Source organism: Frieseomelitta varia, unplaced genomic scaffold, assembly GCF_011392965.1.
Source record: "Frieseomelitta varia isolate USP_RPSP 00005682 unplaced genomic scaffold, Fvar_1.2 scaffold_275, whole genome shotgun sequence".
Taxonomy (NCBI): Eukaryota; Metazoa; Arthropoda; class Insecta; order Hymenoptera; family Apidae; genus Frieseomelitta; species Frieseomelitta varia.
Genome location: NW_025110007.1, coordinates 64,274 through 87,225, shown reverse-complemented (window position 1 = coordinate 87,225; position 22,952 = coordinate 64,274). Strand labels below are relative to the sequence as shown.

Sequence of the window (22,952 nt, the reverse complement as noted above, 5' to 3'; positions counted from 1 at the left end):
ACTATAATATATAATACATAATTAAATACAATAAATGTAAAACATACTTTATATGATGAAGACTCTGTTAATGTATTAATATATTATATTATATATCATTATTATAGTATTGCAAAATGTATTATAAAATATGTATACACAATAATCGGCGATAAGTGTATTAAATATTAAAAGTAAAAGTGATCTAAGATTTGAATGGAGGTATACATGTTTGTCGATCCAAAAAGATACTCAGTAATATATATGTAATATTTGATATTTAGAATTACAAAATTGCATAAATATTAATATAGAGCATTTTCAAAATTGTTTCTATAAATATATAGAGTATCTTATACAATATATACAATCGAGGAGAGGATGATCCTATACAAAAAAATAATTCCAAAAAAAAGACTAAATTTTTTTTACTTAAGGTTCCATTTTTGAGAAAATCAAATTTGAAAATTTATCAAGTATACGTGGCAATTTTTAACGAAACATATTAAAAGCCTGCTGTTTTGATATAAATAAATAAATAAATATTAAATACCTAAATTAAATAAATTTTATTATACGTTTTTGACCTATTTGTGTAGAATAATTTAATTATTCTCTGTTACGTTTAGAAATTCAAGAATCCTTGATAAATTTTCAAATTTTCACTGGGTTTTCTCGAAAACAAAATTTTAAATTTTATTCTACATTTCCGACTTATTTTTCACGAGAAATCATTCCTTACCCGTTGTATTTATATTTAAAAAGCAGTTTATAAACTCGAATTTTCTCTTTATTTGTTTACATACAATTATCACCCTCAAACATAGAATAGAATATAAGGTCAAATTTTGATGTTTGAAATACATATATTAATACATATAATCTGTTTTGTCTTCAATAATACACGACAAACACGACGAATCAGAGTAATAATCTATTTGTTCCGTTCTTTCTAATCTATTTTAATATTCAGATTAAGAATGAAAGTACTTCTTCTTTTCATCATTTTCATATTGACGAGCTTTACTGAAGCGCATAAAGATACAACTCCAAATTTATTAATGGACAGATCATACATACTAAAACAAGTGAATTGTATCTTAAACATAAAAGAATGTGACGCGATTGGGAAAAAAATTATAGGTAAGATACGAAATATGTTTATGTTGTTTATTAAACTTTCGGCGTACTTTGTTTGTACATTTTTTTGTTTAATTCGAGTAAGGAAAATAATGAAACGTCACAGTAAAAACATAGTGAAAATAATTCATGTCAATTGCGTTCAGTACTTATATTTATAATAAGTGTATCATATATTTATATTTATCATAAATTGTATAATATTTTTAAATTTTTGGATGAATTCGAATTGAAAAATTCTTAAACTGTTTAACATACTCTCTTGAAACAGAGTTCAAATTCGGTTTTATCAATTCAAACGAATAATGGAGAGTAACAGCGAATGTACTTATATCATATGTATTACTATATTTATATCATTATCACAGAATCATTGATTATAAAAATCAGTTTAATGAAAAAGTTAAATACACACTAATAGTTAAATATATTCAATAAATAAAAAATATTATTTTTTGTCCTTGTTTCATTTTACTATACATACATACATACATACATATATACATATGTACCTAATTTTATACATATACTGAAACTCAATAAATTAAATAGGTCAAATTAATTAATCTTTGTTATATAGTATACAATATTAGAAAAAAATAACAGTCAAAAAGAAAATGTTCTTTCTACGTATATATACATATTTGTTTCACAGTACAAATACAAATCACAAATTCATCAACAATGGATCAAAACGAATTCATGAAAAGTTATCCCGCGATTTTAAAATCAATAAATTTTAGATTATTGAAAATTCGAAAAAATTAACATAATTTCGTGATTGTCTCTATAGATATAGGTAATATCTTTAAGTAATTTAGCATGGTTTACTATAATTATTTCTAATCTTTTCCGCATTCTGTAATTATTTCTTATCTTATAATTTACTATAACTATTTCGTTAAAAATTTATGTATGTAAACAGTAAACATTTAATCAACATATGTACATATATTATAACAAATAATAAATATACGTTAAAAGAAGAATATTGATTCATTAACAATATTTTCCTTGTGTAATAATTTATTAATTAAAGAATAAATATCAAATAATTCTATGTTGAAAATATGTAACGTTTATACTTTTGAAAAGTATAATAAACAAATCAAGAAATGTAAATAAGAATCATCAAGGTTTACTTTCGGGAGTTTTGCTTTGTCGTCACAACAAGTATATCTTATTACAATCTGTATTGTTATGATTAATCAATAATGTTTATCAGGTAAAAGATAAATTGAGCAAAATCAACAATTTTTCTTCTTAGCATGCAAATTTAGAAGGTCGTATTTACATTTAATAATTCGTTCATGTTATATATAAAATATCATTACAATTGTTGCAGCATTGTTGCCAGAAGCAGTGAACAATCATTGTAGACAGTGTACATCTCGACAAGCTGCACTTGCAATCAAGTTGATAATCTTTATGGAACAAAATTATCCCAATGAATGGCAATTGATTCTACAACGTTATAAAACGACGAAATAATAAAGATACCATAGAAAAACAATATTTGACAATGGAACAACAAAGAAGGGATTCCTGAGAAAATTTTAAAAAGACTGGAGGAAAACAATATTTGACAATGGAACAATTAAGAGGATATTCCTGAGAAAATTCTAAAAAGACTGGAGAAATTTTTAAAGAAATTGTTGAAGAAATTTTTCATAACAATAACTAACTTTCAATATTAATAATCTTAATATTAATTTTAATATCTTCAATATTAAAAACTTTGAATATTATTAATCTTAATAATATTACTATTAAAAACTTTGAATATATAACTTTTATTGTAACATTTTATATTAAATTTGAATACAACTTTTATTATATTCTATTTGTAATATTGGATTACCCGCTTATTCTTTACCCGCTAATGTCAAAATATATTATATTTTTAGTATTAGTATTTATTGATAAATTATGAATAATCATATACATGTTATATTTCACATCTATTCTGATTCGTTACTAAATTTTCGTATCAAATTAGTATAATTTTGACAATCTTATAAAATTCAATGTATAAAGATACAATTAGTAATGCATGTTCTTACAATAATATGAATTAAAAATTAAGTAAGTAAATTAAGAAAAATTAATGTATTAATTGTAAGTAAAATTTAAAATTGTATAATGCAACACGTTATATTATTGTTTCTTATAAATGGTCAACAGACTTTTGCATATATGACAAATATAATATGTGTGTTTCCGATTCGATAATACAATCGGAAAGAAGGTGATTCTATATGAAAAAAATATGTTGAAAAGAAATAATAAAATTTTTTCGTTTAAGAGTTCATTTTTAAAAAACATCAAGTTTAAAAATTTATTAAGTATATTTGAATTTAGTTATTCTACCTGCGAAAGTAAATCAAAAATGCAAAACAATATTTTTCCTTTTAAAATTTTATCTTCAAGAAGATAGACTTCGAACATGTTTAGCTAAGAATTGACTTATATTTGAAATTGAATTTTCTTGAAAATGGAGAATATTATGAAAAATTGTGTTTTATCCTTTTAACTAATTTTCACAAATAAAATAATCTTCTACTCATTATTCATTTTTGACCGGTCCAAAATTAACTAAATTTAATTATACTTCATAAATTCGCAATGATTTGATTTTCTCGAAAATAGAGCCTCAAATAAAACAATTTCTTTTTTACTTACTTTTTAATGTAACATCATCTCCTTTCATTACCTTCTGTATAAATATTACATATATTCAATATAGTGAATTTCTTGTTGTCTAAAGATTTTCGTATGATATTTCAGATTTATTTAAAAGATAAATAAATATTGTGTTATTAAAAAACACAAGTATATGTTAATAATGACCGTAAAATAATTGTGCACGTATTTTATTAAAGTAAAAGGTATATTTACGTAAAACAAAATCTAAAAAATGAAATAGAAAGTTTATGCAGTCAGCTACAATACAATCAAATGATAAAATGTGTTGAAATTATGATACGATCTGCATTTTAATTAATATGATGATTGTAATGTCGAAACGTATAAACAGTAATAGAAAATTCCACGAACTAAAAACGCTAGATAAAGAAAATAATAAGAACATAATAATAATAATAATAATAATAATAATAATAATAATACACGATACAATTTCAGCTAGTTTTGAGTTTGATAATAAAAACATACATATATATGTATATTTAAAAGAATAAATTACTTTTCAAACTTATATAACTGATATTTTTAAACAATTTCAATTTTGTTTAATAAAACTTGTTTAATAAAATTTATAATTAATTATAATTTATAGTAAAATTTATAATTTATAATTAATATTGAATTTTATTCGTAAAATTTTATTTTTTTATTTTTTTAAATATATTGTCATATCACACAAAATCATATTAAAACTAGAACTATCGACAATTTGAATATAAAACTTACATAAAAAAAATTAAAGTATAAGGAAAAATAATAATATAATAGAGGATACAAATCTTTATTTATGTATTTTACGAAAAAACGAGTCGAATCTCAAAAAATTCATTATTATAAAATTTTTATAAAAAATTAGGAGCCACCACTTTTACAATTCTAATATTAATTGATTAAATTGAACGATTTTATCTTTTTTACCATTTTATTAATGTATAATATTTGATGATGAATATGCAAATACCTATCCAATTTTCTGAGGACCTTTGAAAAAAATAATTGCAGAAGTTTTCAGATGTAACTTCAATATCGTATTATTGTTGAATCGTCCTTGACAAGGTATGCAACGTAAATATCTGATGATTATTCTCTAAACACGCCGAAGGATCTCTTCATTATTCTAGATAGCACGCAGTTGTAGCTACATATGTTGACTATGTATGTATTTTTACAGCACTAGTTGTATTTCGTACAATTTTAAATAATATATAAATATATATAAATATATAAATATATATAAATATATAAATATATATATATATATATGAAATTAATAATTAATTTGAAAAATTTAAATAGACGCAGAACGTATGACAATCAGAATAATATTTAATAATTCGCATAAATATAATTTTATTTATTTTTGATAAATTATTGTCTACTCCTCGTATGTATATATATATATATATATTCGATTAATGCTGTACAATAGTATACATCTGATGAAGGTGCATGTAAAATACTCGACTAACGCGTTTATCCACTCCCTCCATTGTCCTCTGTCTTCAGCTATATAATTCGACAGCTGGCTTCACCTGTTACAAAGAGCGTTTTACTTTCAGCCGCATAGGGTAGCTTTCAAATTCAAATGTTTCTTTTTAAATTACCATCTATTACTGACTTTATTCGTTAAACTAAATAACGTAATTTGTATTATTTCGTTCATTTTAGTGTTATTTCTATTGGTATAATCATCATAAAATTTTACTTTTTAAAATTACAATATGAAGATTTATCTTCTATTATTCGCCTTAACCGCGATCGTTTGTGTAATAGCAGAAGATTATACTACCAAATACGACGATGTAGATGTAGATAGAATTCTACAAAATGGTCGCATCCTCACCAATTATATTAAATGTATGCTGGATGAAGGACCCTGTACTAACGAAGGCAGAGAATTAAAAAGTAAGTGTTATTTTTATAAAATTAACATTTAATTATTCAAATTTAATTTTTCCACTTGTTTCTAATTTGCTTGATAATATAACTTCGCTAATGTTTTTAAATAATTTAGGATAACTTTTATAACAGATCGCACATTTAAAATATATAATATAAAGCATAAATATGCATGAATAGTTTTCAAAATTTGTCGATGAATTAAAAAAAATATAAGCAATATAAAAGTATGCGTACAATTGTTTATATTGGAATATAATTTATTGCACCCAGAATACTTGTTATAAGTACTTGTTTGTAAGTAAAAATGTTACTTAAAAATATTGATAAATTACTTGATAAATGTTCAAGTTCTGTTAAACAGATGAATTATTAATAAGAAACACATATATGATGTTAATTCATGTAAATATTACTGTATAAAAGTAGGAGAAACAAAATATATTATTAAAGAAGAAACAATATATTATTTTTAATATTTTTATGTTTTAAATATAATTATCTTAACATTGGCAAAAAAATATTTATCTGGAATTTGATTTAAAATATAATATGTATCTTTTTTTTTAATATTTTATTATTTTTTATCTTTTTTAACTTTCATAATTGGTTTCTTCTAGAAATAAAAAGAAAAATATATAAATTAAAATACATTTATGAATAGATATTTATTTTTATAACTGAGGAAGCAATTTTATTTTTTTATTCAATATGACCAAAAGTTACACCGATTTCTTTTCGAAGTTTCTACGTATATCTGAAACGATTACGACAGAATTCAATTTTCGCTCTCCCTCTCTTTATTACGTAAGTTGCTTTGAACTTTCTCGTTTGGATTACATCGAATTCTGTTAAGCAACGTCAAAGTTGTTATTATACATATATACAATATGTCCGGTTAAATGCGGACATATTGTATATATTCTGTTTGCAACTATTGAAAATATGAAAAAATATTTTACATAAGTTTTTTTTTTTATTTCACAGAGAAAACTTAATGCAATTTAATTTAATATTTAATGCAAAACTTAATTTGACCTGTTATTTACAGAGATTATATAAGATTGGTGAAATTTTTTTTATCATTTTATTACACATGTCAATACGAATTTAACAATATAATAAAAATATTTATATAATAACATTAATTTACTGTTAAATTTATTTTAATTTATTATAATTTTAATTTACTTTAAAATATTTTTTCGAATCTTCAATAATTAGAGAAATAGTAATGCTCATGTACTTAATATACTGTAAATATGTGTTCAAGTAAAAAATGATATAAAAAAATGATTTTACATATATTATAATTGTATACATTTGTATTTTTTAAATATCATAAAAATAATATTGAAAAACACTAGAAGAACATAAAAAAGTTTCTATAACTTACTTCATATTGATTTCAAATAGAGACAACAGCAAAAAAATTTTTTTCAATATATAAATTTATATATGCACAGAGTGTCTGTAAAATCGTGGTGTGATCGATATAAAAACTATGATGCAGAAATAAGTCAGAAGAAAAAAGAAATACTTTTTTATTTAAGACTTCATTTTCGAGAAAACCAAGTTTGAAAAATAAGTCTAGTTTCAAATAAAAAACGTTTTTTTTTTTCAAAATTAGAATTACTTTCCAGCCACGATCTATTTTAATAATTTGTGGCATTGACTATTAATTTTCATATAAGAAATAATTAATATTTATAATAAATTATCAATTATCAATAAACAATAAAAGATTATGTATTATGCTATAAAAAATTATGTTGTGTATTAAATTAAAATTTATTATAGTATTATAGTATTATATCAAATTAAATTAAAATTTATTATAGCATTATAGTATTATATCAAAATTTCATGATGGAATTGCAAAAATATGATTCATGAATGAAATATGATTAATAAATGATTCATTTGTTTATTGTTTCAGAAATTTTACCCGACGCTTTGTCTACAGATTGCAGTAAATGCAATGAAAAACAGAAACGCACAGCGAATAAAGTAGTAAATTATCTGAGAACTAAAAGACCGAAAGATTGGGAACGACTTTCCGCAAAATATGATTCAAGTGGTGAATACAAAAAACGTTACGAAAATGTATTACATCCTACCAAAAACAATTGAATTTCTATATACGTAAAGAATAAATTTATAAAGTTTATAATAAAAATATAATAAAAATAATAAACGTAAACATATATATATATATATATATATATATATATATATATATATATATGTATATATGTATATGTATAGTTGATAATAATTTTGTTATTATTTTATGTTAACATTTTGCGATCCGTAGCACAATACGTTCTTGATTATACAATTTTTGATATTTAAAAGAACTCAAGCTAAAACATTCGAACATTTATTACAATAAAATTCAACTTTTTCAATATTGCCAAACGATTGATAACACTGTGCCATCGACAGATCGAACTACCAATATAAATATGACAATACCATACTGACGACCACAAAATGCTAATAAGTTATGATATTCATAAAATATTTCGTATTACAAATATTATTAAATGAATTTAAAATAAAAATATATACTCACTTTTCATTAACAAAAACATGTTCTTTGAACTATTTTTCTCGTATTTATTAATAAAGTTGTTTTATTTGAAAGTTTATGAATGAATTCATACATTGAGAATGAAAGATATAAAAATTCTGAGAATAAGTAAAATCTTGCTTATTCTACTCGCCTTTTCTTAACAAGTGAACCAAGCTGAAAAAAATATTAATTTTAATTTTAAGACGATTTTTTTAAACATGATGAAATGTATAATAATCTTACAAGATCTGAAATTGCAGGCAAATTATTAGTTTGGTCTGTAACATTTGTCTCTGGTTCTCTAGTCTCCTTTGGAGGTGCAGTTTTTTTCATATTTCTATGTTGTGGAAAAGTAGGCATAAGTTTGGGATCGCATGCTAAAAAAGATTAAACTCAATGATAATTGGTAATTTAAATATTATTTATTTTAGAATAATACGTATATTATTTCTATTACTTACGTAAAGGAGCTTCTTTAAAATAGCTACTTTGTAAACATTCTTCTGCAGTGGCTCTTTTTTTTGGATCATACATGAATAAAAAATTTAATAATCTCAAACCAGCAGCACTCAACCATGGAAATCTTTGTTTTAAATTATTATATGGTTGCTGTTTTAATGTAAAATTTTGCAATGCCGGAAGTGTATTAAACTCTGGCCAAATTGCTTCACTTGGTGTGCCTAATAAGTCAACAATTAATTCTAACTGCGCAATTTCTGATCGTCCAGGCAATAAAGGCCGATGTCCAAGAAGTTCCCCTAATAAAAACATGTATGTGATGAAACTTAAATTATTATATTACTATTTTGTATTTATATAAATTAATACACTTATAAATAAAAACATGCGAAAACACTATACCTAAAATGCAACCTGCAGCCCACATATCAACAGAAGTTGTTTGAGTTTTTGCCTGTAATAACAACTCTGGTGCTCTATACCATAATGTTACTACTCTTGGTGTCATTGGTTTTAAAGGCAAACCAAACCATCTTGCCAATCCAAAATCAGCAATTTTTACGCATCCTTTATCCGTCATAAGAAGATTTGAAACTTTCAAATCTCTATGTACAATAAAATTATGATGCAAATAACGTAAACCCTTTAATACTTGTAATACAATACATTTGACTTGACTTTCTGAAAATGGTGCTTGCATATTATCTAATAAACTTGCTAAATCTTGTTCGCAATATTCCATGGCAAGAAATATGCTTTCTAAACTTCTTCCTACTACCACTTCCCTCAAATGTACAATATTTTCATGACGACAAGACAAAAGAACAGATATTTCTCTTAAACCACTGACCGGGAGGCCATCCTTCTCATGTTCCATTCGGACCTTTTTCAAAGCTACAACTTTATCATTTTTAGTATCTCTTGCTCTATAAACAATACCATAGGTACCTTCTCCTATACGATTTAATTTTTCAAATTCTGACACAAATCTGCATTTACCCAACTATCAAAAAAAACAATAGAATAATGTATTATACTCTAATGAATATAACAAATATGAAAATCATAAATTAAATCGTTACAATATCTTGTTCTGGTATTTCCATCGGCTTGCCAGTCAAGAATGACGTTAACACTCCTCTTCTAGTTATTGGTGCTGATGGATCAGGACCAGAGTCAGATGCAGTCTTTTTATCAGTATCATTATTTTCTACTGATTTTTTCTCCAATGTTTCGTCTAAAAAATGATCAAAGTTTCACTTGATTGGACATAATAGTTTTTATTTACTATTTGATATAAAATTAATCAAACCAAGTTTTATCAAATATACATTACATTCATACTTTTATAACAATACATATCTATATATTTATTAATATCACTTAAAATATTAAAATAAATTAAAATTATATTATATTATAAATTAATAAAAAAATTACTTTGATTACTTTGAGACATTTTGGTGCTCAAAAGTTGCTATTTTCATGAACAAATTTATATTTAAAACATTCTAAATTTGAGTTGCATTATTTATTTTATAAATATTTCATTTCAATCTAATATTTAAATAACATTATGCCAGATTCAATCGTATCATTATAAAAATCGCTAAAAGATACAATTAATTTAATATATAAATATTAGATAATTTCAATTAATATATAATAACATAAACAATTAAATTGCTTAACCTAGCGAAATAATGTTTATATAATACTTGTAATCGAATAAGATGCTACCTTTTGTCATTATGGAATTTTCTTAAAAGAATATTTTTGTAACTATATCTGTTTTTCTTTTTAGCATTCGTGTTTTACAAAAACTATCAATCCCCAACAATTGCTTGACCGGGTAATTTTTATGTAATTCGTTTACACCATTAGAAATATAAACTACAGATTCGACGAGTGCATAAATATTATTAAGACCTAACCTAAACCTAATCATATGCGTTATCTTATATTATATCTTCGAAACAGAATAAATTAAAAATTAATATTTATATTATCAGAAATATACAGGAATAGAAACAATACTAAACAATGCTAAATAAAAACAATACTAATAATAATTTTTCCATTAGAACATTTATAATCATATGATGTTCTTAATTTTCTTACGATAAATTTACAAATACTATAATATTTTAAAATATATCTTATATATTAGGACATAATTTGTTTATGCATATTATAATTTATATTTAACATGTAATATGCTACTGCGTGAACATGGCTTTATATTGGAAATGCAAAACACATTTACATATGTTATTCAAAAACAATGTAGAACATTCTCAATGTAGAATTAAAGAATTAAATTCAAGGAAATTAGAAAACTCTAAATTTAGTTGTAAAAAATTGTAGTAAGTTAAAAGTTTTGATCGTACACGATCTTTAAAAGATGATTTGTTTCTTTTAAAGGATACTTGATTCTAGATAAGGTAAATTTTTAATTTGATAGCTTTTTCTAATTTCGGCTATTTTGCTGGCATTTCTTCAATAATAGATTTATTTTATTACTAAAAGAAGAAATCAAATGAGAACGAAAAAGTGATGATAGTTTTTGTTATTTTAAAAAAAACATTACATTAAAAAAATTATAAACCAGAGCGAAATAGTCAAAATTGGGAAAAAAATTTTAATGATTAAAAATTTATTCTAGATTCCCTCCATTTAAATAATTATAAATTTTGTTAAAAGCATTTTCTTTTGAATTCTGTGCATTTTTTCTTTGCATGTAGTTCCGTTGTTGAGTATGATGACCAAATTTTTTTATCTTCAACGTGAAGTAAAATCTAACTACTGTTAGATCATGGAAATCTAAAAGAATAATTTCAAAATTAAGAAAAAAATTCAAGAATCAAGTACAAACTATTTAAAAAAATTTTCAATTTATTAACTTTTTGTACCTTGAATATTTGTACATATTTTCAAGTAAAGTGTTTTGTAAAAAAATATTTTCAAATTCAATTTTCGCGCATTTCATCAAACAAAGCGATTAGCGTTTTCTAAGTATTCTTAGATAAACTCGATAATTTTTAATAACCTTTAATCTAAAAATACATAACATATATATATCTTATATTATATTATGTACATATTTTATGTCATTATCTTTATTATTAGTTATTAATTTTAAAAATTTTTAGTCTTTTGATGTATTTATATATCACCTTCATATATATTGTGTATTGCATTCTAACTATAGTATTTGTCTATCTTTAATATTTGTAAGTTTATGATATTTATATTATGATGTGTACTGTTAATGAGAAACAAATAGTACAAAATTCAATGTAAAATATAATATACATTTGTGAGATGTACCTGGCTTTATTTTTACGTTATAGAGATTTATTTACATATGTATAAATTATTTGCCCATAAAATTAAGTGCACAATTTTAACGTGAGATCTTAGTATATTTCAAGCATGTAAATACAAATAAAAGTTAAAAGTTGGACATTAATCTTACCTTTATTACATGTATCTAGTGATTACAAAGTTTTTGTAAAATTAATTTTACTTTCTGTCTTTTGATTAGTTTATGAATGAATATTGAAAAAAATATTAAATATACTGGAGTATTATGCTGTCAGTATCTTTTGAACATTGTATTTACCAGTAAGAAAAAGTTTCTAGAAAAAGAAGAAAAATAACTGAAGTGAAAAAGAATTACAATTTTGTATTTAAAATGAGTTCTCACCATGAATTGAACATATCAATTGAACATCCAACTTCTGGTGATATAGATCACATTAGCACACTTTCTGAGGATATTGGTGCTCTTTATCTCTCAGATGATTATTCAGATGTAACTTTAATTGTTGGTGGACAAAGATTCAACAGCCATAAAATTATTTTAGCTGCACGTAGTCAGTATTTCAGAGCTCTTTTGTTCGGAGGTTTGAAAGAATCTACGCAACATGAAATTGAATTGAAAGATGCTAATCTGACTGGATTTAAAGGCTTGCTTGAATATATATATACAGGACGAATGTGTCTTACAGACCGACGCGAGGAGGTATTGATTCTGAAATACTTTCATTATTTTCTTTATTTGATAAATTTATTGTTTTTAGGTAGTATTGGATATTCTTGGACTAGCACATCTTTATGGATTTTCGGAATTAGAAACGTCTATATCAGATTATCTTAGAGAAATATTAAACATAAAAAATGTTTGCCTTATATTTGGTGCAGCACTTCTTTATCGATTAGAATTTCTTACTAAAGTATGATTATCACATCAAAAACATCTAAAAATATATTTGAAAATATCCAGTAAAATTAATCTATTCTAGGTTTGTCATGAATACATGGATGAACATGCGTGCGAAGTAATTCAACATGAGAGCTTTTTGCAATTAAGCACAGATGCTTTGAATGAACTTGTGTCAAGAGATTCTTTTTACGCACCAGAAATTGACATCTTTTTAGCTGTACGAGCTTGGGTGAACGCAAATCCTGATGCAGAGGGTAAAAGTGTTTTAGGTACATATAAATGCATTAGAAGTAAAAAACCTATTTTGAATATATTTTCAAAATAATATTTATATAATACTATCGATTGATTAGACAAATTTTGTAGATAAGGTACGATTAAACTTAGTTTCAATTACGGATCTTTTAAATGTTGTTCGACCAACTGGATTAATTTCTCCAGAAGCAATCTTAGATGCAATAGCTGCAAGAACACAAATACGTGATTCAGATCTCAATTATCGCGGTCGATTACTTATCGATGTAAATGTTGCCCATCCTATGTATGGTGCTCAAGTTTTACAGGGCGAAATGCGTAGCTATCTCTTAGATGGTGATACAATTAATTACGACATGGAACGAGGGTAAATTGTTAAATTCATTTTGCAAGTTATTCGTTTAAATAATATTATTCTTTTATCAGGTATACCAGGCACACCATTACCGAATCACGAGAACATGGTATTTTAGTTAAATTAGGAACTCAGTGCATCATCAATCATGTTAAAATGCTGCTTTGGGATAAAGATATGCGTTCATATTCTTACTATTTAGAAGTAAGATCAAAATAAAGATTGGATAATTAATATTTATGTTTGATTTTTTATAATAAATTGTTTCTCATTTCTTTATAGGTATCTATGGATCAAAAAAATTGGGTTCGAGTTATTGATTATACAGAATACTTCTGTCGCAGTTGGCAATACTTATATTTTGAACCAAGAATAGTTCTGTATATTCGTATTGTTGGAACAAATAATACTGTAAACAAAGTAAAATCATTATTAAAGTTACATTAAATATCTTTCTCTTTCACGTTCGTATTTTATAACTTTAATTTTTAAAGGTTTTTCATCTTGTGAGCTTTGAAGCATATTATACAAATCATACAGAAAAACTCTATAATGGTTTTGTTATTCCAACACGGAATGTTGCTACTATGGATCAAAGTGCAACTGTTACAGAAGGTGTTTGTAGGTATGTAAGTTATTATGTATTATGTTTTATATATTCAGTTGTAACAAATTATTTAAATTCAGATCTCGGAATGCTCTATTAAATGGAGATACATCAAACTATGATTGGGATAGTGGTTACACATGTCATCAAGTTGGATCTGGTTCTATATTAGTACAACTTGGACAACCATATATTATAGACTCTATGCGGTATTATTATTATATATGTAACAAATAAGAAAATATATATGTTCTAATAAATATTGATTTACGTTTAGATTATTACTTTGGGATTGCGATGATCGTTCGTATTCTTACTATATAGAAGTGTCTGGTAATTCTTGGAGTTGGGTTCTAGTTGCTGATAAAACCAGGGAAGCTTGTCGCTCATGGCAAACAATACACTTTGAACCTGCTCGTCCTGTTGTCTTTATACGTATTGTTGGAACACACAATACAGCAAATGAGGTAATCATTTTGTATAAAAAATACAAATATTTATAAATACCTTCTATGTATATGTTCATTTTATGTAGTAATATTAGACAAAATAATTATTGTATATATATAAAAATTATTCAAACTTCGCTTTCCAGGTTTTTCATTGTGTTCATTTTGAATGTCCTGCTCAAATAGATGATAAAGTTGTAAGTAAGTCTTTAATACACAAAGAAAAGCAATCAAACAATCATGATTCTATACTCTGGTCAGTGTCATTGCCTCCGGAAACAGCTACAGAAACAGTGAATATTGATCAAGAAGAAATAAATTCTACAGATAGCAATATTTTTTAGGATACAACCATTTAGGAACAAATCATTGTGCAAAATTTCATTAATATTATGATTTAAGTATTTTATTTCTGTTTTTTCATTGTAATTTTCTAATTTAGGAATTTAAATGCTTGTATAGTATAGGAATATAAATTTACATATATAATGACATAATTGTAAAATAAATTCTTAATTTAATGAATTCATTAGTCTCAATTCATTTGCGTATAACCAAAAAAAAAAAAAAAAAAAAAATAAATAAATAAATAAATAAAAGAAAACGAAAGATGTTTGATATTTATTGAAATTTATCCAAAGTGATAATAAAAATTAGAAGAATACAAGTAATGAATAGATATAGGATAAACGATTTATTTGAATAATTACTAATTTACATAATGATACATAGATACTTCCATGAAATTGATAGATAAGAATAGGAAAAAAAACAGATGAATACATACAGAAATTGGAATTTATTTTTACATAATTAACTTATATAAATTGTATAATTGAAACATGTATTCGATTATTATATTAAAATTTTGAAAATGTCCCTAGCAATCTCGTCTTTATTACTTTACAGTATAATATTTATACAGCACTATATAAATTACAAAATACAATTTTGTGATTCTTAATTGCTAATTTTTAAATCTCGATTTATCAATTATATTTTCGTAAACCTAAGTTTACATTCGTACATGATTAACATATAACTAGATACATACACGGTATAGTATATAAATAGTATTAGTGTGAGTAACGTGTGAGTTTTTTAATATAGTGGTGATATTAACACAGTGTATTTGTACAAGTTAGAATAAGTAGTAGTAAAACACATTGAATTTTGATAAAATTCATTTTGATAACAAACACTTTTTAACGGTTATTGTAAAAGAGATATTAAATAATAAAAGTAACGAGGTGATTGATTTACTTTGATTACAAGCACGATCACCTAGCATAATAAACGAACAACACAGATAATTAAAAACAGCGGTAAAGTAATAACATCGGTAAAAACAACGATAATACAACGTGATTTTAAAGTTCTTTAAAAATATACACATAAATATCTTAGATACCGTGCCATAAAAAGCATATAAAAGTATCGATGTTTAAATGTAAACTGCAAAGATATTCAATTGAATATACAAATCATTCATTGATTTTTATTAATTATTAAACATACAACGTCAAATAGTGAACTTTTGTTCATAATTCCCATATAATATAATGAATGTTTTGATATGATTATTCAATATAGTATGCCATATTTTGGAAATGGAATACAAGGAAATTATTATTATATCAAAAGGGATTCGATTAGATAAAGAAAAGAATTATTGTTATTCTGGCTATCGTTTTCCTAGCAAATGGCCATGGCTGAGAATTCAGAAAATGAAAAGTACCCTTTACACAAATGCATATTTCAAGGTGATGTTAAAACTTTAAGTTCTTTAATCAGAACTTATAATATTGCTGAGAAAGACAAACAAGGTTAACATAAATAGATTTATTAATAATTAATTATATTTGAGTATAGTTTATAGAATAATTTCATTTTTTTCTACAGGAAATACTCCTTTACATTTAGCTGTTATGTTAGGAAGAAAAGGTATTTGTATTATGTATTTATATTTATTAACAATGTATATTATTAATATATACATAATGATGCAAATCTTAATCATCAAATTTTGCCAGCATATTTGGGAAATCATTTTGAGTATCATTTCAATACCATGAATCAATAAGTCTTTGTTTTTGAGATATGAATGAAAATGTAGTACAAGCCATAAATAATCAGATATATTGAAGCTATTTAATTTTTAATAATTAAGGAGTACCTCAGTGCAAAATTTAATAGAAAAAATCAAAGAGGCTGTTAGTAGTATCAATAATGGTTTTGCTATGTTCTGAATGCATCCCATGTAAGCATGCTTAACTAGGGATAAAAGATTTAAAAAATTGGAATAGTTTGTATAAATTAATCTAAATTAAGATAATAATTTAGATTAATTTAAAATAATAAATGATAAGATATGATAATAAATATGACATGATAAGATATGACAATAAATGATAATCATTAAAAGTTAAATAGCTTTAGTATATCTGACTATTTATGGGTTATACTATATTTTCTTTCATATCTCAAAAACAAAGACATATACCATGGTACATACAATATTTTTGGCTCTCAAACATGTTGGCAAAGTTTAGCAGATGAAGTTTGAAACATTCTATATAAAGTTTTAAATAAAATTTCAGGATCAGTTCAACTATTACTTGCACATGGTGCACCTGTAAAAGTGAAGAACTTAGCTGGATGGAGTCCACTTGCAGAAGCAATTAGTTATGGAGACAGACAAACCAGTTAGTAAAAATAATAACAGATTACTCATCTATTTTTGACATTAAAAACTGTAAATTCTTTACAGTATCGTCGTTAGTGAGAAAATTAAAACAACAAGCTAGAGAACAGATGGAAGAAAGAAGACCAAATTTAGTTGCAACATTACGTCAAATGGGAGACTTTTATATGGAATTAAAATGGGATTTTCAAAGTTGGGGTATTTAATTTTATGTTTAAACTAGGTTATTTAAAGTTTTATAATCAAATTGAAAATGTTTATGCAAATTCGTGTTTTTATGGATATGTTAAAGAAATAGATGAAAATATTTCCTACATAAACACATAAACATTTTTGATTAATCTCTAATATCCAAAATAACAGAGAGACATAACTTTGATTAAAGGACTTGAATAATTGTCTTTTCTCAATTTTTTTACTAGTTTCTGAACTGACAGTGGAATGATTCTACATGAAAAAATAAGTTGAAACAAAATTTTTTTTCATTTAAGACCATTTAAGATTACATAAATTATTGAATTGTGTTAAATTACATTCTATTTATTTCTCAAAACATTTCAATTATTTCTCTAATACCATAAATGTAAAGGCATATTATTTTTATCGTTGCTTATATCGTAAGAATTTAAAACAGTACTGATAGTGTTATTAGCTATGAAACTTACGATATTTTGGTCAGATTGAGTCGTGCTACATCATTAATGAGATAGTAGAGGACAAATAAGAAAATATAATGTTTAAATAGTGGAAAGTCCAGATACTAGAATACTAAATCTTTGGAAATTAGAGGTTCTATTGTAATTGTATCAATTTATAAATATCTTTTTCAGTACCACTTGTGTCTCGAGTGCTTCCTTCTGATGTTTGTAAAATACATAAAAGTGGAGCATCCATTAGAATGGATACTACTTTGGTAGATTTCAATGATATGAGATGGGAAAGAGGTGACATATCATTTATTTTTAATGGTGATCAAAAGCCAAGTGAATCATTGGCAGTACTTGATAATAAAGCTAAACGTTATCAGAGAGTTGGATATGAGGTGAAATTTCTCATTAATATAATTAATATTTTTCATTATCTATTGTAATAATAAATTTATTATTGCCAATTCATTTTTTAGGAAACAGAATTAGAGATACAAGATGAAGTTGATATTCTTATGTCAAGTGATATCATGGCAGCACAAATGTCCACAAAAAGTATTACACTTTCAAAAGCTCAGACAGGCTGGATATTTCGTGAAGACAAAAGGGTAAGGCCAGCATTGTTGGTTTTACCTATGATTCTTCTCCTCCTTCTCCTGCTCTTTTCTTAAAATTTTTTTGAGATATATCTCAAATATTTAATAAAGGAGATGGTAGGGCCTTTCCACGCGGACTTTTACCAAATCAACGGAATGGTTTTGGAAAGTAGAAAACGACGAGAACATTTAAGCGAGGAAGACTTACAAAAGAATAAGGCTATTATGGAATCATTAACAAAAGGAAGTTCACAAGGATTTGCTAATGGAAAGGTAAAAGAAGTAATAGAATCATTTTAGTTTACTTAAACATGTTAACTTCACAATTTTTAGCCTCAAGTTCGAAGAGCTTCTTTAAACCCACCACCAAAGTCAAATATTACTTGGGAAGAATATGTTACGGCTCCACCTGGTCAATGTCCACTTCTTGGAAGAAATCTTGTTTACAAGGAAAGTAGTAAATCATTTAAAGCAACAGTTGCCATGAGTCCAGATTTCCCACTAACTGTTGATATGTTACTCAATGTTTTGGAAGTAATAGCACCATTCAAACATTTTAGTAAATTACGGGAATTTGTCCTAATGAAATTACCACCTGGTTTCCCCGTAAAAATTGATATACCTATTTTACCTACGGTAACAGCAAAAATCACTTTTCAAGAATTTGCCTTTCGGAATGATATAGATCCAAAGCTATTTCAAATACCACCAGATTACCTTGAAGATCCTATGAGGTAAATTTCAAAATTTTAATGTTATTATTATTATATTTATTTATAAGAAATATTTATTAATAAATTTTATTAATTTAATTAGATTTCCAGATTTATGACAGCTCTGCATATTGAAGATAACTCAAGTCAATTATCATATTAAAGAAGAAATCTTTTTTTTTTCAAAGAGCAATTTGAAGAGAATTATTTGTTTATTAAACAAAAATTTTGTCAAACATATTGCTGCCAGAAAGGCCTCCTAAAAAGTTATAAAATACACTTTAAAGAAAGATTGTTCTTTTGAATATGAGATACAATGAGTATTTTTGTTGATAAAACTGCATAGTAAATTTGAAAGATAGCATACTTTATTCACAAATTTGTATGCTACAACATGGAAACAACATAATAAACTTATGCACATTACTAAGATATACACTATACATCACAAAGTGCATAAAAAACAACTTATACATCTCGCTTTTTCTTAGCTTCAGTTTTGAACCTTTTTCCATATTTAGCAATTAATATTTAGAAGAATATTTTATTCATGAAACAGTACACAGTATTTATTTACAGAGAGAATTTTTATCTCTCTCTTGTATTTTTAATTAGTAAAATATATTTGAAGCGAATAAATTCTTTCTAAATATGACGGCCAAACGATGCCTCTAATTTCATTTCTTTACATGGACTACTTTGTCATTACCACTAATCCCTGCTAAAATGAAACAAAGGAATTTAGTGGTATTACTTTAAATGGGGCATTCTGCACACACTTAGTATTTTGCCATTAATCTAGAATTGTAATACTATATAGTACATGTGTTGAGTTCAAAAATTTTTAAATAAAGATTCTAGTAAATCATAATATTGTATATGTTATTTTAATTTTGAATTATTTTCATTGAAAATAGTTATTTTAAATTTAATTTATCATTAATATATTAATATTACTGGACAATGGAAATTTCTGAAAAAAAAAAATAATAAATTTCTTATTACTAATAGAAATTTACTGAGAGATTTTATTTTATTTTATATACTGGCCAATTGAAGATAAAAATCAAGAATCAGTTAAAATTATAAATTAAAATAATTAAAAAATTATTAACTAAAATTATATTGAACAATCCTCTTTCAAGAAAAACAAATCTGAGATTTGAAACTTATATGAGAAAATTAGTTGAAAATTTGGAATAAAATTCTCTTGTTTTGTATTTAAGAAAATCGAATTTAAAAAGATATACATATACCAGACCAATTTCACTTATTTAAATTTTATTTTATCTAAAATAAGTAAAAAAAATCTTTCTATATCTTCAGTATTTTTGCTTTTTTTTAATAGTTTACTATTATTAGAAATTAAATAGATTCCTATACAAAATTGATAAGATTTTAAATGAAATCTTTCACGTAATTTTGATTTTCCTATTATTTCAAGCTTTTGAATCTATTTTCAAGTATATGAATTTAGAACCCAATATTTATATATGTACATGTATTATTAAATAACTTATAAGAATATCATTCACTAAAAATTATTGTAAATTTTTAATTTACACACTTCTTCCAATTTTGGCTTTTAATATTTTATGTTTTTTAATAAAATATAGAAATGCTAGATTTCGTATTCCTCAATATAAGAAATCGGAAGAACACATATGCATCTGAAAGAAAACGGAAAAAAAAGGAAGAGTGTAGCGAAATATGTAGCTAAAAGCAGTTAAACTAGAAATTTATCAAAATCACCAAATAAATAAATTTAATCATAAATTTATTGTTAGAAATTATTTAATTATTATATTTTTTACTCTCTTCTTGAAATCTAATATATCGATACGCTAAATAAATTTATGTAAAAGTAATTTGAACAGAAAGTAAATAAATATTTTTATTTTTGTTATAATGGTCTAACAAAGAAAATCATAGAAATGCGTGATGATATTTAAATTAAGTTTATAATTTGGTGTTATTTCGATTAACTGAATTCAATGAATGCGAAAAAGTGCGAGGAGTAATTATAAATTGAGTTTTTTTCGATTCGGTTTAACTCGGTTTGATTCGGGAGTGCACAGCTTAATAACAGAGTGACTAATCAGTATAGACGGGTGTAGAAGAGTATTACTTACTAGAATTAGTTGGAGTCTTTTACAAGATAAAAATATATTCGTTTCAATAAAAATTTAAATAATCGATACGTTTTCAATGACTTAAAGAATGCTGCGTCGTATGAAATTAGTTGTGTGTTTTTGCGTCCTTTTGTGCGCATTAGACAATAAAGCTGATGACAATCAAGTTTCATTAACCAAACTTGGTACAAAAACAGGACCGACTTTAAAATTTTTCTATTGGTGAGATTTATAAAATTAACTTTATTTTTTTATTTTTTTAATTTGACATATCTTAATATATACAATTTTTATTATTTGTTTGCTTATAATTCTATCAGTAGAATAATTTCTTGTCTGTTCTTTTTTTCAGCTATTCATGTGGATATAGGAAAGTTTTTGAGGAATATGTCAGTATTCTTCAGCAAAAATATCCAGAATTACAAATTAATGGAGAAAACTATATTCCCTCTCATAATAAGATGCTCATCGCTAAATTATTGGTAATTAATATTCTTTTTATAGTAATTTTATATTAATAATTATTTTCTTTTTATAGTAATAATTATTATTCATTAATGTAACACTTTTTTCTTTTATTTAGAGTTTTGCAAAAATTTCACTAATAGTTTTAATAGTAAGTGGACTTGATTTCGGACAACCACCAACATCACTGTGGCAATGGTGTTTAGATAATCGATTTTATTCTTGTATAATGATATTTTTTATTTTTAATGCCATAGAAGGACATTTCATATCATCAGGAGCTTTTGAAATTCATTTCAATGGTAAACAATATTTTATAAATTATATTTATATATATAAGTATATAGTGCTTTTAAGTATGTTTTTAGGTTTTTATATTATTTATTTATGTTCTAGATGTTCCTGTATGGTCCAAACTGGAAACTGGCAGAATACCCCAACCATTAGAACTATTTCAAATAATAGATAATCATTTAAATATGCAATATGCAGATGTAGATATAGAATAGATTAATTTTAATAAAAAATCTAATGTGGCATTTTTTATTTGTACCAAATGTTAAGAATGAAGTTATGGAGCTTCCGTTTCTGCAACCCCATAATTATTAAGAACAATTGCTATCTCAGTTGTGAGACAATACATTCAAAACAGATAAAGTTTGCATGAGGGGAGCAAAAATAAATCCTTTTAATATTGCTCAAAACAATTTTTCATTTTCCATCTTAATTTAGAAATTAGAAAAATAAATGCTATTCATTAATATTTAAAAATTCTGTTAATTGTGATATATTTAAAATTTTTATTTAAAATTATTTATTTTTTTATATAAAAAAATTATTTTAAATTTGTTTAGTTGTCATTATTGTTCATACTCTGTTACAATTAGAAATAAAGAAAAAATTGTTCTTTTGAAACAAAGATAATAAACTTCGATTACCAAGTGTAGAATTTGTAGCAATTAAATATTTTTGTTTTTATAAATAATATTAAATTTTTATTAAATCGTGGAATTTACATTCTTGGAAAACCATATATTGAT

General features: G+C 24.4%; 5 protein-coding genes across 6 annotated transcripts; 4 read left to right on the top strand and 1 right to left on the bottom strand.

Moving 5' to 3' along the window:
* Window positions 1-944: 944 nt before the first annotated feature.
* Window positions 945-7,913, top strand: LOC122529008 (ejaculatory bulb-specific protein 3-like). The gene is made up of 4 exons (XM_043654721.1): window positions 945-1,122; window positions 2,465-2,608; window positions 5,539-5,730; window positions 7,664-7,913. Exons 1-4 carry the CDS (start codon window positions 960-962, stop codon window positions 7,855-7,857), a joined length of 693 nt encoding a protein of 230 aa, XP_043510656.1. The 5' UTR covers window positions 945-959; the 3' UTR covers window positions 7,858-7,913.
* LOC122529027 (cyclin-dependent kinase 10) lies at window positions 6,392-10,668 on the bottom strand. Of its 2 annotated transcripts, XR_006306727.1 has the most exons (7): window positions 10,502-10,668; window positions 9,844-9,998; window positions 9,164-9,764; window positions 8,764-9,060; window positions 8,546-8,679; window positions 8,303-8,476; window positions 6,392-6,572 (listed from the first exon to the last, which is right to left on the bottom strand). XR_006306727.1 is itself a non-coding variant. In XM_043654752.1 (6 exons), the coding sequence occupies exons 1-6, from the start codon at window positions 10,509-10,511 to the stop codon at window positions 8,441-8,443; spliced, it is 1,233 nt and encodes a 410-aa protein (XP_043510687.1). In that variant the 5' UTR covers window positions 10,512-10,668; the 3' UTR covers window positions 8,291-8,440. The 2 variants fall into 2 exon arrangements, 1 of the variants encoding a protein (XP_043510687.1); XM_043654752.1 differs by lacking the exon at window positions 6,392-6,572 and having other exon boundaries at window positions 8,291-8,476.
* A 1,342-nt stretch (window positions 10,669-12,010) lies between these two features.
* On the top strand, window positions 12,011-15,180 carry LOC122528998 (BTB/POZ domain-containing protein 9). Its single transcript, XM_043654705.1, has 10 exons — window positions 12,011-12,788; window positions 12,847-12,999; window positions 13,069-13,258; window positions 13,356-13,611; window positions 13,671-13,803; window positions 13,882-14,019; window positions 14,094-14,224; window positions 14,287-14,415; window positions 14,484-14,673; window positions 14,802-15,180. Exons 1-10 carry the CDS (start codon window positions 12,459-12,461, stop codon window positions 14,997-14,999), a joined length of 1,848 nt encoding a protein of 615 aa, XP_043510640.1. The 5' UTR covers window positions 12,011-12,458; the 3' UTR covers window positions 15,000-15,180.
* Window positions 15,181-15,737: 557 nt separating this feature from the next.
* LOC122528997 (ankyrin repeat domain-containing protein 13C) lies at window positions 15,738-20,186 on the top strand. Its single transcript, XM_043654704.1, has 9 exons — window positions 15,738-16,481; window positions 16,558-16,599; window positions 17,256-17,360; window positions 17,426-17,557; window positions 18,190-18,401; window positions 18,483-18,614; window positions 18,714-18,875; window positions 18,936-19,336; window positions 19,419-20,186. The coding sequence occupies exons 1-9, from the start codon at window positions 16,358-16,360 to the stop codon at window positions 19,432-19,434; spliced, it is 1,326 nt and encodes a 441-aa protein (XP_043510639.1). The 5' UTR covers window positions 15,738-16,357; the 3' UTR covers window positions 19,435-20,186.
* A 1,071-nt stretch (window positions 20,187-21,257) lies between these two features.
* LOC122529005 (thioredoxin reductase-like selenoprotein T homolog CG3887) lies at window positions 21,258-22,616 on the top strand. The gene is made up of 4 exons (XM_043654715.1): window positions 21,258-21,669; window positions 21,800-21,929; window positions 22,031-22,214; window positions 22,309-22,616. Exons 1-4 carry the CDS (start codon window positions 21,536-21,538, stop codon window positions 22,419-22,421), a joined length of 561 nt encoding a protein of 186 aa, XP_043510650.1. The 5' UTR covers window positions 21,258-21,535; the 3' UTR covers window positions 22,422-22,616.
* The last annotated feature ends 336 nt before the right edge of the window (window positions 22,617-22,952 follow it).

What these genes read in the sequence shown, in the direction of transcription:
- LOC122529008 (XM_043654721.1), top strand. Translation starts at nt 960, where the DNA reads ATGAAAGTACTTCTTCTTTTCATCATTTTCATATTGACGAGCTTTACT. An exon ending in GATTGGGAAAAAAATTATAG is followed by an intron (nt 1,123 to 2,464) that starts GTAAGATACGAA and finishes CAATTGTTGCAG; the next exon opens with CATTGTTGCCAGAAGCAGTG. An exon ending in ACGTTATAAAACGACGAAAT is followed by an intron (nt 2,609 to 5,538) that starts AATAAAGATACC and finishes TTACTTTTTAAA; the next exon opens with ATTACAATATGAAGATTTAT.
- LOC122529027 (XM_043654752.1), bottom strand. An exon ending in AAATACCAGAACAAGATATT is followed by an intron (nt 9,765 to 9,843) that starts GTAACGATTTAA and finishes TTTTTTTGATAG; the next exon opens with TTGGGTAAATGCAGATTTGT. An exon ending in GGCTGCAGGTTGCATTTTAG is followed by an intron (nt 9,061 to 9,163) that starts GTATAGTGTTTT and finishes TGTTTTTATTAG; the next exon opens with GGGAACTTCTTGGACATCGG.
- LOC122528998 (XM_043654705.1), top strand. Translation starts at nt 12,459, where the DNA reads ATGAGTTCTCACCATGAATTGAACATATCAATTGAACATCCAACTTCT. An exon ending in CATATTCTTACTATTTAGAA is followed by an intron (nt 13,804 to 13,881) that starts GTAAGATCAAAA and finishes ATTTCTTTATAG; the next exon opens with GTATCTATGGATCAAAAAAA. An exon ending in CAAATAATACTGTAAACAAA is followed by an intron (nt 14,020 to 14,093) that starts GTAAAATCATTA and finishes TAATTTTTAAAG; the next exon opens with GTTTTTCATCTTGTGAGCTT.
- LOC122528997 (XM_043654704.1), top strand. Translation starts at nt 16,358, where the DNA reads ATGGCCATGGCTGAGAATTCAGAAAATGAAAAGTACCCTTTACACAAA. An exon ending in TGCTGAGAAAGACAAACAAG is followed by an intron (nt 16,482 to 16,557) that starts GTTAACATAAAT and finishes TTTTTTCTACAG; the next exon opens with GAAATACTCCTTTACATTTA. An exon ending in TGTTATGTTAGGAAGAAAAG is followed by an intron (nt 16,600 to 17,255) that starts GTATTTGTATTA and finishes ATAAAATTTCAG; the next exon opens with GATCAGTTCAACTATTACTT.
- LOC122529005 (XM_043654715.1), top strand. Translation starts at nt 21,536, where the DNA reads ATGCTGCGTCGTATGAAATTAGTTGTGTGTTTTTGCGTCCTTTTGTGC. An exon ending in TGCTCATCGCTAAATTATTG is followed by an intron (nt 21,930 to 22,030) that starts GTAATTAATATT and finishes TCTTTTATTTAG; the next exon opens with AGTTTTGCAAAAATTTCACT. An exon ending in TTTTGAAATTCATTTCAATG is followed by an intron (nt 22,215 to 22,308) that starts GTAAACAATATT and finishes TTTATGTTCTAG; the next exon opens with ATGTTCCTGTATGGTCCAAA.